This window comes from Saimiri boliviensis, chromosome 9 (genome assembly GCF_048565385.1).
Source record: "Saimiri boliviensis isolate mSaiBol1 chromosome 9, mSaiBol1.pri, whole genome shotgun sequence".
Lineage (NCBI taxonomy): Eukaryota > Metazoa > Chordata > Mammalia > Primates > Cebidae > Saimiri > Saimiri boliviensis.
The window spans coordinates 119,817,341-119,829,364 of record NC_133457.1 but is presented as its reverse complement, the minus strand read 5'-3'; the positions used below and the strand labels follow the sequence as shown (position 1 = coordinate 119,829,364).

At 45.0% G+C, this 12,024-nt stretch overlaps 1 protein-coding gene across 4 annotated transcripts in view; it reads right to left on the bottom strand.

Moving 5' to 3' along the window:
• The window catches only part of CASS4 (Cas scaffold protein family member 4), a 47,513-nt gene extending 35,885 nt beyond the window's left edge, over positions 1-11,628 (bottom strand). For 2 of the 4 annotated variants that reach the window (XM_039479594.2, XM_074406690.1), the window contains exon 1: positions 11,203-11,628. In XM_039479594.2, coding sequence (XP_039335528.2) covers positions 11,203-11,238 — 36 coding nt within the window. In that variant the 5' untranslated portion in view covers positions 11,239-11,628. Of the gene's footprint in view, positions 1-209 lie in introns of all 4 variants that reach the window. The other 2 variants (XM_074406689.1, XM_074406688.1) reach the window with 2 other exon arrangements.
• Positions 11,629-12,024: the final 396 nt, after the last annotated feature.

The following is a 12,024-nucleotide window of genomic DNA, read 5'->3' as shown; positions in this document are numbered from 1 at the left end:
CCCTTTGTGATTTCAAAACCTGATGCAACTTTCAGTTGTTTCCCATGGTGTGATAGTCATTTGGAAACCATCATTACCGACTTCCTTAACATAGTGGAGAGAATTGGCAGTCACAAGCTCTGGACCCCTTTACACAGTTAACTCAGAGTCCCGTGCAATCAAACAGTTGCAGGAAATGGATGCCAGAAGAGAGAAACTCAGATACTCACATTCACCTTCATCTTGATCCTTTCAAGAAATTATTTTAAAAAGTACTGTCCATATCCTGGAAGACACCAGCAGAAATCACAAGTCGCTTGGGAAGGGCAATCTTTCTATAGGAGTTTGTGCAGGAATGCTGTGAGGTCTGGGTCTAAAAGTACTTTCTCTGCAGCTGTCCTTGCCAGTGGCTCTCTAAGCTCCTGGGGGAAGTTCACTGCCCTTTCTGCTATCCTAGCCATGGGGAAGGGTGGGCTGGTTACATAACACATTCTCTCCCACATTCCTATTGGTTCCCTCCCATCCAAATGGATGCAAATACGCTTTGTGGCCCGTTTATCCATAGAAACCAGGGAAAAAGAAGCGAATAAACCTGATGAACTTGGATATGAGGAGGGATGCAAGAGAAAAGAAAATCTTTAATGAAAAGAGAGTTCCTTATTTTCTTAACACCTCTAAAAATAATCCTGAAGAATGGCATATGCTGTGAATAAGCACAAACTTTAACTGGGTTCTCTGTGATAACATTGAACTCTGACCCAACCAGCTTTGAATTCTTCCTGATGATTCAGATGAAAAAGCCACCCATTAAAGGAACTTCTGCAGCTGTAGGAAGCACTGCCTACTAATGGGCTTTGAGGAGGAGGTTGTGGCTAGAAAAAAATTCCAGGCCGGGCGCGGTGGCTCAAGCCTGTAATCCCAGCACTTTGGGAGGCTGAGGCGGGTGGATCACGAAGTCAAGAGATTGAGACCATCCTGGTCAACATGGTGAAACCCCGTCTCTACTAAAAAAAAAATTCCAAAGCCACCCAGTGGAAACGAAACATTTGCTTCCCTGATACCTGAATACTGCGGTTTTCCAGTAGGTTTGGGTCTTACCCAGATCGACATGCTTTAATACACTTCCCCTACTCATGGAAACCTTGCTAAGCTGACTTTTAGGGCTTTATAGAGTTGGCAATTATTTATTAAGCACCTACTGTATGTCTGACAATATACGCTGTGGGAACAGGTAACCAGGTGTCCTTGATCTAAGCTCAGGATTGAAATGATACAATAATAAAGGTTTCTCAGGCCTTCACGGAATCGATTATCGTGGCTGTGGCCTGAGACGGGCCAATGTCATACCAGACTGCATTCTCCAGCTCAACGTGCCCTAGAGATCCTGGTCTGTTCCTTCACAGCCTGCCGCTGCCTCCCACCGCCAAGTCTATTCCTTGCCAGCTAAGTTCCTGAGTTATTGCTTAAGATATTTGGGTTGGGGAACTGTTGGGTCAAGTGTAGGGGTTGACAATTTCACACTTGCTCATGAAAAGCTCACCCAAGGAGGAGGGCAAGTAACAGAACTTCTCTGGGCTTCAGTGTGTTCATCTGAAAGTGAGAGAGCTTCACAGGGCAACCTCCAAGTTCCCATCCAGCTGCAAAACATACATTTTCCATGACTTCTTTTCCTACTCTTACCTCTTAGTTCATGAAAGCCAAGTGAAGGATTACAGAGAAAATGACGTGCAGGTGGTTTTCCTTTCTAACTTCCTTTCCTTCCCTCTTTCCTTTTTTCTTTCTTGAAGGAAAAGAGTCAGGAAAGGCACAAAGAAAGAAGGAGTTTTCTATCATTTCATGGGTCGCAAGCAATTATGTCAACTCCAATTAGAAGAAAACTTTGTCTAAGCCTGTGTTTCTCTTTCTTTTTTCTTTTCTAGAGATAGGGTCTCACTTTGTGACCCAGGCTGGAGCGCAGTGGTGTGATCACAGCTCACTGCAGGCTCGAACTCTCAGGCTCAAACGATCCGCCCAAGTCAGTCTTTCAAGTAGCTAGGACGACAGGCATGAGCCACCACACCCAGCTAATTTTTAAAATGTTTTGTAGAGACACAGTCTCGCTATGTTGCCCAGGCTGGTCTCCAACAGCTGGGCTCAAGCGATCCTCCCACCTCAGCCTCCCAAAGTGCTGGGATTACAGGCATGAGCTACCACACCCGGTCCCCAGCCTGTATTTCTAAAGCTCTGTGTGTCTAGCAACTGCATGCTTTCTGTCATATCCATGTGCCACTGTACAATTTTTTTTAGGTAAAATAATAGATTAAGCCAAGCAAAAAACAACTCTTCCTCAGCAATGTTACCCATGCAGTTACAGGTTTGATGAGCTAGTTTTAGTTTGTTTGAATGCACACCAAGATACACCAGTAATGTAAAAAAAACTGTTCTGTGCACCACACTTGAAATCCTCTGACATGCCTGCAGTCAGGGTCCCTGCAGGGTGTAACCTTTCCATTTGATCGGTCAGGAAGAATTCAAAGCTGGCTCAAGCTGTTTAATGTGTCGCAGAGAAATGAGTGAAGGTTCAAGCTTGTTTACCAAATTCTCCATCTTTCTATGGTCATTTTAGAGGTCATTTCAGGGAAGCAAGGGACCACTCTGTTGTTTAAGCTTTTCTGCTTTTGTTCCATTGGTGTGAAGTTACTGCAATTCACTAGGTTCGCTTGTTTAGCTGTTAATAATGGACTACAGATCAACCCATCCCAACCCTTATTTGAGATACCCAAAGGGAGCTTAGGGAGAATGTCTTGGGTAACTGGCCCTGTCTCCTAGTGGTTGGTCACCACCTCACTTTGGGGAATGCCAGTGTAAGGAAGGAGCACCTTGACATGCCTGTTATTAATTACTGACTCTTGTGTTTCTATTCCCCTTTCAACTGTGGGGAAACCTCACTTCTGAACCTGAGCTGGGTGGTAGCTCACTCCTGTAATCTTGGTGTTTTAGGAGGCTGAGGAGGGAGGACTGACTGAGGCCAGGAGTTCAAGGCAAGCCTGGGTAATATAGGGAGACCTCCTCATCTCTACAAAACATAAAAAGAAATTAGATGGGCATGGTGGTGCGCACCTGTAGTCTCAGTTTCTTGGGAGGCTGAAGCAGGAGGCTTGCTTGAGCCCAGGAGTTTGAGGTTTTAGTGAATTATGATCACACTACTGTACTCCAGTCTGGGTGACAGAGCGAGACTCTGCCTCTAAAAAAAAAAACTTCTGAACCCAAAGTGAACATTCCACAAAGCACTTTTCACTTATTGTTAATGGCAAACACCTGCAGCACACAGGCAGGACCCTGCTGCTCTTCTGCCTCTCATCCCTCCACACCTGGCCTCCTGGAGGAGTTTGAAGAGTGCGGAGCCTGGCACAGTGACTCACACCTGTAATCCCAGCACTTTGGGACGCTGAGGTGGCTGAATCACTTGAGAACAGGAGTTTGAGACCAGCTTGGGCAATATGGTGAAACCCCACCCCTACAAAAAATACAAAAATTAGCCGGGCACAGGGGTGGGTGCCTGAAGTCCCAGCTACCTGGGAGGCTGAAGTGGGAGGCTGAGGTGGGAAAGTCACTTGAGCCCAGGAGGCAGAGTGGCACTGGGCTGAGATTGTGCCACTGCACTCCAGGCTGGCGGGGAAAGAAAAAGTGCAGTCTCCCATGCCCAGCGTTGGCGATGCTGTTTCAGGCACAGCAGCTGCACATATTCTCAGGGTCGACTCTGCTTTTCGGAGGTGTGTGCACAAGGCTGCTGTTCCCCTGAACAAACGCTTTATGGGTGATGCGTTTGAAAAGGGTTCCTAAAAAATGCATTTCCCTTTTTTGCGTGTCAAGTTGGAGTGTTCTAATCTTCCCCTCCATGGCAGCTCTCTTACCAGCCTCCCACCTTCCTCCTTTTAAGCTATTTCCCCTTCAGGCCCCTGTCATTTCCTCCCTTAGTCATCGAAGTTCCAAAATCGCCCTGTTATTATTCTCTGGTTGCTTCCCCATTCCATTATCGTGTCAGCCAAGCGCCTGTCTGTTCACAGACCCTTTAGGTTTTGGGGTGATGATGGCAGTCTCCTTAGCTTTTTTCCCCCTTAAGTGTGCTCTAGAGGAAATAAAATGTTCAAAGACTGCAGGTTATTAAACCAGGAGACCAATCATGAGTATATAATGGATTTATTAGTCATAAGAATTATTTACTATATATGGAGAAATGGGACCAGACACTTGTCCTTGGAAGCATTTAGAACAGTGCCCAGCACACAGTAGACTTTCAATATTTGTAGAAGGATTGGAAGGCACATTGTGTTCCTGAATCAAACATAGCACACGTAGTTAAAGAGAAGCTGTCTACTCCTTGATTTACTATTTTTTTCTGCTCATAACTACTCCTCATTCCACATGGCAATCAGCAGTCTCAAACACCGAAAGTTTTACTTTTTTTTTTTTTTTTTTTTTGAGACAGTCTCGCTCCGTTACCAGGCACCAGGCTGGAGTGTAATGGCGCAATCTTGTCTCTATGCAACCTCCGCCTCCCGGGTTCAAGCAATTCTCCTGCCTCAGCCTCCCAAGTAGCTGGGACTACAGCCGCGTGCCACCATGCCCAGCTAATTTTTATATTTTTTAGTAGAGACAGGTTTCACCACGTTGGCCAGGATGGTCTCGATCTCCTGACCTTGTGATCTGCCCGCCTCAGCCTCCCAAAGTACTGGGAAGGTTTCACTATTTCTAAAGACAGAGTACATGATTCTCCTTCATGCTCATGGAGAATAGCAGAGCACCACCCCAGTGGAAAAAGAAGCCACCTACGCTGAAGTCTCTGCATTTAGCAGCTTCTGCTCTTTCCTACCTACAGCCCGTTTGTTGCATAGCAGCCTGAGTGATGTAGAAAACATAAATCAGACCATGTCATCTCCCGCTTTAAGTGGGCCGGTGGTTTCCTTTGCAATTAGAATGGCTTCAAAGCTCTCACACAGCCGACCGTGCTTACACCTCAGATCTCACTTCCGACCACTCTCTCCCTTGGTTTGCTCTGCCTCGACCCCACTGGTCTTTTTATGAACACTCTACTCTGCTGAATGCATTCCCACCGCAGGGCCTTGGTGTCTGCTGCTCCCTCCAGCTGGAATGCTCTTCCCATCTCTCAAGTCTTCAGAGTGGCCTTTTCCATCCATCACCTCCATCAGATCCCCCCATTTTCTCCACTTTCTGGCGTTTCTCACCACCTGAAACCATGGGTCCATTAACTCCCCGTCATGCTGACTCCACTGGAATGTCAGCTCTGTCTTGATCACCCTGAACCCCCAGAGCCCAGTAACTACGGGTTGGGTGAATGGCTGAGCCGTGGATGGTGAGCTGTGTTTTCGAGTTGGGTATTGTGTCTGGGCTGTTTTGCCTCGTGGAATAGATGAAGGGAGGAAGCTGATGAAAACATCGGCGGGAGGCCACAGGTCTTTGTGACCTTGATTTCAATAGCAACAGATTGCATCTAGGGCAACAACAGATGGTGGACAAGGAGGGGGCCAACTGGCAAGAGAATAGGCTGAGTGGCATCTTAGACTGAAGCCAGGTAGGGGTTACAGAGTCAGGAATGACCTCTGTGGCCAAACACCTGATGACTAGAAAGCAGTGCTGTTCCTATCCTCAGAGCAGGCAATATCCAGGGCTCCACCTGCACTCCCTGTAACCTCCCATTCATTCACACACACTACCACAAAGCATTTATTGAGCACCTACTTTGTGCAGGCACTGCCGTAGTCATCAGAGATGGGGCACCGAATAAGAAAGCCCAGGTATCTCCCTCATGGAGTTTTGTTCCCAGAGAGGAAGACAATGAACAAACAAAGTGAAATAATTTTGGATCTTAATAAGTGAAGGTAAGACAGATGAGAGTGAGGGGGGTGGGCAGGTGTAGCGCGGGGAGTGATTTGCATAGCGTGGTCCAGAGAGGCCTCTGGGTGAGGTGATGCTTGCTAGAAAGAGGAGCATCCAAGGTGGAGAGCAGCAGGGGAGAAGGGGAAGGAACTGAGGCAGAAGAGCTGCTGGGAGTGGGATCTAACGGCCCTTCAAGGGCCAGGTCAGCTTTCTGCACACAATCCAATTTGCCCTTGAACAAAGACTGAGTTTGAAATGTCCTGCTCACCACCTCCGAGCTGCTAAAGGTACAAGGAGAACCTAAAACTGCTGTACACTCACAAGCGAAGCCTTATCAAGCTTTCTCGCCCACGAGCACGGAAACAAGCCAAGTCCTAGCAAGTGGCAAACACTCCCAAGCCACCACATTCTGTCGCGTTTAAACCGAGCTTGAGAATGTGGGAGAGTTTTTAAAAAATGCTAAGTCTTTACCTTGATCTTTCTTGAGTGGGTCTAGAGCCATGCCACTCAGAGTTGAGATGGAAGAGAAACAAACAAGATTTGCTCTTTAACTGAGGCCGAATTGATCATGTGAATGATAGTTAAGCACATTTGAATGTACTTACAGCATGAACATTGAATCATCCACTATTCAGCAACATAATAAAGATGCTTGCTTGAAAACTGTCCCTTCAGAAAACTGAATGAGCATATAGCTGTCTTTATAAAAGAAAGTACAGATTGCAGAGAAAATACTATGGAAAGTAGGTTTAAAATAGAATCAAATATCAGAAAATGATGGAAAATAAGTGCCAATGCTTATTTCCTTCAGTAATCCTCTTTCCATTCCTGGACATTTACTCCAGTGAGAAAATAACGTTATTGGGGGAAAAAAAGGCTGTGTATGAAGATGCTAATTTCAGTATGACCTGTGCGTGCACACACACACACACACATAAAAGTAAACAGAATTTACAGCAAACAGGACTGAATCACTAAAGTACATTGCAGACTATTTTCATAACTAAAGCATCTTGAAACTACCAAGAATCCAAAATAAGAACTTACATATAATAAACACACTTATCCGCCTTGTCTTTTAGAACTAAGTTTCCGGCCAGGCACAGAAGCTCACACCTGTAATCCCAGCTGTTTGAGAGGCCAAGACAGACAGATCACTTGAGGTCAGGAGTTTCAGACCAGCCTGGGCCAACATGGTGAAACTCCATCTCTACTAAAAATACACAAATTAGCTGAGAGTGGTGGCACATGCCTGTAGTCCCAGCTACTTGGGAGGCTGAGGCAGGAGAATTGCTTAAACCTGGAAGGAGGAGGTTGCAGTGAGCTGAGACTGCCACTGCACTCCAGCCTGGGAGACAGAGTGAAACTCCATCTCAAAAAACACCCCCAAGACTACATTTCTAGTATGTCTTGAATGGAGCTGACTAGCTGGCTGGAGTCCAACAAACCAGTGAATGAGGTGTTAGATTTACCATCTTTGCCATGCACAATTATTTCTATTTTTGTTGCAATTGTATTGCTTGAGGCCAGTGTTTCCTATCACTAATATCACATTTAAAAAATTTCCCTTTGTTCTATAAAACAGTTTTTTTAAAAACAGAATAAAACAGTCTGGTAATTATACAAAATCTGCTATGCGCAAAGGTAAAAGCAGCTCTATTGGCAATGAAGCTACTGGCCAGCAGGTAGAATTGGGAACACGTCGCAGGAGCAGTCACTTTTCATATCCAGTGTACAAAGGTAAACTTCAGGGTCTGAAAGGCCATCTGCAGTGGTCCTGAATGAAAGGCAGAGTTATTTTAAAGGTGAATGCAACAAAGCTAAGGACCACTGACATGACATGACCCCTTGAAGCATTGTGCTACCATTTATAAAGCAATTAAGCAACAACGTAGGCATGAAGATGAGGTGGAGGCTGGGCGTGGTGGCTCACACCTGTGACCGCAGCACTTTGGGAGGCTGAGGCGGGCAGATCACAAGGTCAAGAGATCAAGACCATCCTGGCCAACATGGTGAAACCCTGTCTTTACTAAAAATACAAAACTTAGCCGGGTGTGGTGGTGCATGCCTGAATTGCTTGAACCCAGGAGGCAGAGGTTGCAGTGAGCTGAGACTGCACTCCAGCCTGGTGACAGAGCAAGACACTGTCTCAAAAAAAAAAAAAAAAAAAAGATTAATGAGATGGATCAACGGCACTAATATGAACAGAACACCAGTGCATACTGTTCGTTGTTAAAGGCAAGAAGCGCGACAGCTCTTTACTCACAGCTCCTATTTGTGTAAAAGCTTAAAAAATGTATCTTATAGCTGCATTGATAGTTTCTGTAGGGACACCCAAGAAGCTGTTAACCGAGGATGCCTCTGAACTAGGAGTTGAAGGCTTGGGTGTTTCCTGGTACTGTGTGGCTGGGTGGGGGTAGTGTACGAGATCTGAGTTGACACAGGCTGCTACTACATAAGGGCCTGTGGACCAATCTAGATGATGACCCATAAGTGAAGAACGATTGTATTATCTTAAAGACTGCCTAAACAAACAACAATATGGAACAGAGATTGTATTTGGCCTGCATAAAATACTATCTGGCTCTTTATGAAAAGAGTTTGCCAACTCCTGGTCCAAGCGAGAGAATATAATGAGCCGACTAAGAGTGGGACTCTGAGCTTAGTCTGCCTGGGGTTGATTCCTGACATTGCCACCTACTAGCTGTATAGCCTTGGGCAAGTCAGCGAGGCATCGCTTCCTTGTCTGTGACAGTGGAGTAAGAATAATACCTCTGCTTCGTGAGCATGTTGTGAGGATGTAACAATGAGAAAGTGCAGGTAGAGCACTCAGCACAGGGTCTGGCATATAGATAGTCAGTAAGGGTTGGCTAGTATTATCAGTATATATATTTTATATATGTACAGATATATTATTTATTTTATTTTATTTTTTTGAGATGGAGTTTCACTCTTGTTGCCCAGGCTGAAGTGCAATGGCACATCTCAGCTCACTGCAACCTCTGCTTCCCAGGTTCAAGCAATTCTCCTGCCTCAGCCTCCTGAGTAGCTGGGAATACAGGCACGCACCACCGCTATGCTCAGGTAATTTTTTTGGTATTTTTATTAGAGATGAGGTTTCACCATTTTGGCCAGGCTAATCTTAAACTCCTGACCTCAGGTGATCCACCCGTTTCGGCCTCCCAAAGTGGTGGGATTATAGGCGTGAGCCACCGTGCCTGGCCTATCTGTATAATATTAAGAGTAGAATTTCATGGGGATGCTGGGAATATCAATTACATGTCGATGCATACATACATGTTATTTACAAATTGCAGTGGGGCTTGGCAGTGTGCACCTGTAGTCCCAGCTACTCGGGAGGCTGAGGCAGGAGAATCACCTGAGTTCAGGAATCAGAGTCCAGCTTGGGCAACAGAGTGATACCCCCATTGCTAAAAATATTTTTTTTTAAAGAAAAAAGCCCCCACCAAATTGTAAAGTGCTACATAAATTAGGCAGAATAAGCTGTACATAAAGAGAAGTCTAAATCATAAAAAAAAAAATTGAGGCTATTCAGAAAAAAGGCCAATGTTCTGAAAGAGAAAAAGGTGGATTGTTCTAGATTAAGAACTGAGAATTGACAAACAACACTTGGATCAAAAAAACCAACACACAAACAAATAACAACAGCCAGAAAATCCAAAAAGGCTAATTTTGGAAAATGTGAATGGGGGCTAAACAGTAGAATGGCGTTACTAAATCAGTGTGAAATGTTCTTAGATATGATAACTTGTGGATATTCTTCTGTGTTCTGTAGAAGAATGTCCCTGTTCTTAGGACACATGTAATGAAGTGTCTCTGATTTGGCCATTTATTTTCAAAGAGTTTAACCACAACGATAAAAACTAAATGTGTTCTGGAGTCTAAATATACACCAATAGATACACCCATATATGACAAAGTACCAGAAACCCATGATCTAGGTGACAGATACGCAGGGACTTACTGAATAATGCCCACAGCCCCCATATTTTTCCAATGGTTTGAAAATGTTCAAAGTAAGTAGTTGAGGACAAAATTCTAGGGTAGCTAAGATATTCACATATCATCTATACAAGAGAGGCAATGATGGGTTACTCAGCCATAAGTTCCACCAGTGACTTTAAAAAAAAATTTTTTTTTTGAGACAGAGTCTTGCTTTGTTGCCCAGGCTAGAGTGCAATGGTGTGATCTCAGCTCACTGCAACCTCTGCCTCCCAGGCTCACGTGATTCCTGTGCCTCACCCTCCCGAGTAGCTCAGATCATAGGCATACGCCACTGCGCCCAGCTAATTGTTGTATTTTTGGTAGAGACGAGGTTTTGTCATGTTGGCCAGGCTGGTCTCAAATTCCTGGCCTCAGGTGATCCATCTGCCTTGGCCTCCCAAAGCGCTGGGATTACGGGTGTGAGCCACCATGCCCAGCCACACTAGTCACTTGTATTATTATTAAAAAATACGAATGGATTTTTATAAGGAAGCTCCCTATTTAGTGCTTGTTTCATTTCTTTTTTCCTGTTCTACCTAAAATTTAAAAAGGCACAGCCAGATGAAAATACAACCTTGAGCTTCATTTTCTTTATGTCTGGGTAAATTTTTTAATATGATAGCCATTTTAATTTTTCTTTTCTTTTTTTTTTTTTTTAAGATGAGGTCTCACTATGTTGCCCAGGCTGGACTCAAACTTCTTGGCTCAATTAATCTTCTCACCTCAGCCTCTCCAGTACCTGGGAGTACAGGTATGTGCCACTGTGCCCAGCTTCTTTTACCTTTCTAAATAGTGAATCTTTTTTGATTCATGACAGACGTGAAGTTTGTCTGAAAGCTCCAGCTTTGCTCACACAATATACAAGTTAACATGAAAATAACATGTAAGTGGCCACTGTGGGCTCAGCATGGGAGGCTGCAGGCAAGGGGCTAGGCTCTGCTACCTGGAGATGAGGGCAAAAACCGATCAGGACAGTTAGAGTGGCACTGAGTGTCTTTGGGGTCCAGAGGAAGAAGGAATTAGCAGGGGCTGAGGTAGACTCATATCTGGCTGCAGAAGTTTGCTGGACACAAAGTGACGGATGGTGCTATCAACCAAGTAAGTTGATTTCTACTACAAAGTCATTGTCACCCATCTTTGGATGGAAACTGGTAAGGAGCTTTACAGCACACCTATTCCCCACACTTAAACTTATATTAAACTTTCCCATCTCAAACTCCCACTTCAATGTTATTCCACCTTTACCTTTATTAGAAAGTCACAACTAAAGGCAGTCAACATCCTTCATCACCACAGCTTGCTTCCCAACAGAGCCCATTCAAACAGCCCCGCAACACTCACCTTGGGCACAGCGTCCACGATGCCTGTTCCCTTCATGTCGGTGATGTGGAGCAGCTCCCCTGAGCTCTACAGCTGATATCTCCGCTTCAGAGGCAGATTATGCAATGTCACTGCATGCTTCTGGCTGGTTCTCAGAAACTGAATTCTGTGGAGCTATCTGACAACTCATGGGAAATGGTCAAAAAGATTCTCCCAGCGGGCAGACTTTCTGGAACACACGATAAGAGTAAAATGAAAGCAGCGAAGGAGGGGAGGACCAGAAATATAAGCCACACTCACGCCTCAGTGCCTGACGTCTCACTTTGTCTATAAGTAGAGACTAACTAACTCATTTGCTATGTGAAACCGCAAAAGAAGAAGAAGAAAAGAAAACCACCGCTCTTCTGCTTTATAGGGTGAAGTTCCTACTTTGAAGAGCTCCGTGTATGAACACACAACATTCTTGTCCTTTGAACTCTGTGGAACAACTCCCATTGAACAGACCAAGCTCATTTCCCTGATGAGAGGCCACTAGGCCAAATATCTGATAGCGGTCAGCATTTCTTCCTTCCTGCTCCCTAGAACTTGCCTTATGACAGCCAGGATAAAAGCCATCAAGCAGGCTGCCTTAAAGGACACAGTCTCCATGCTTCCCTGCCTGTCAGTTGCACATTCTCCCTGCTCGCCTCCTGGTCTTTGCTCACCGTACCTAATGATGACCATCTTCTGGGTGCTGGCTCTGCACTGAGGGCTATGCTGAGCCCCACGCATGTATTCTCTTTCTAATATCAAAGACTCATCCTGTGTGCTGTACTTGAAACTCCTGCTGGCTCATGCAGTTGC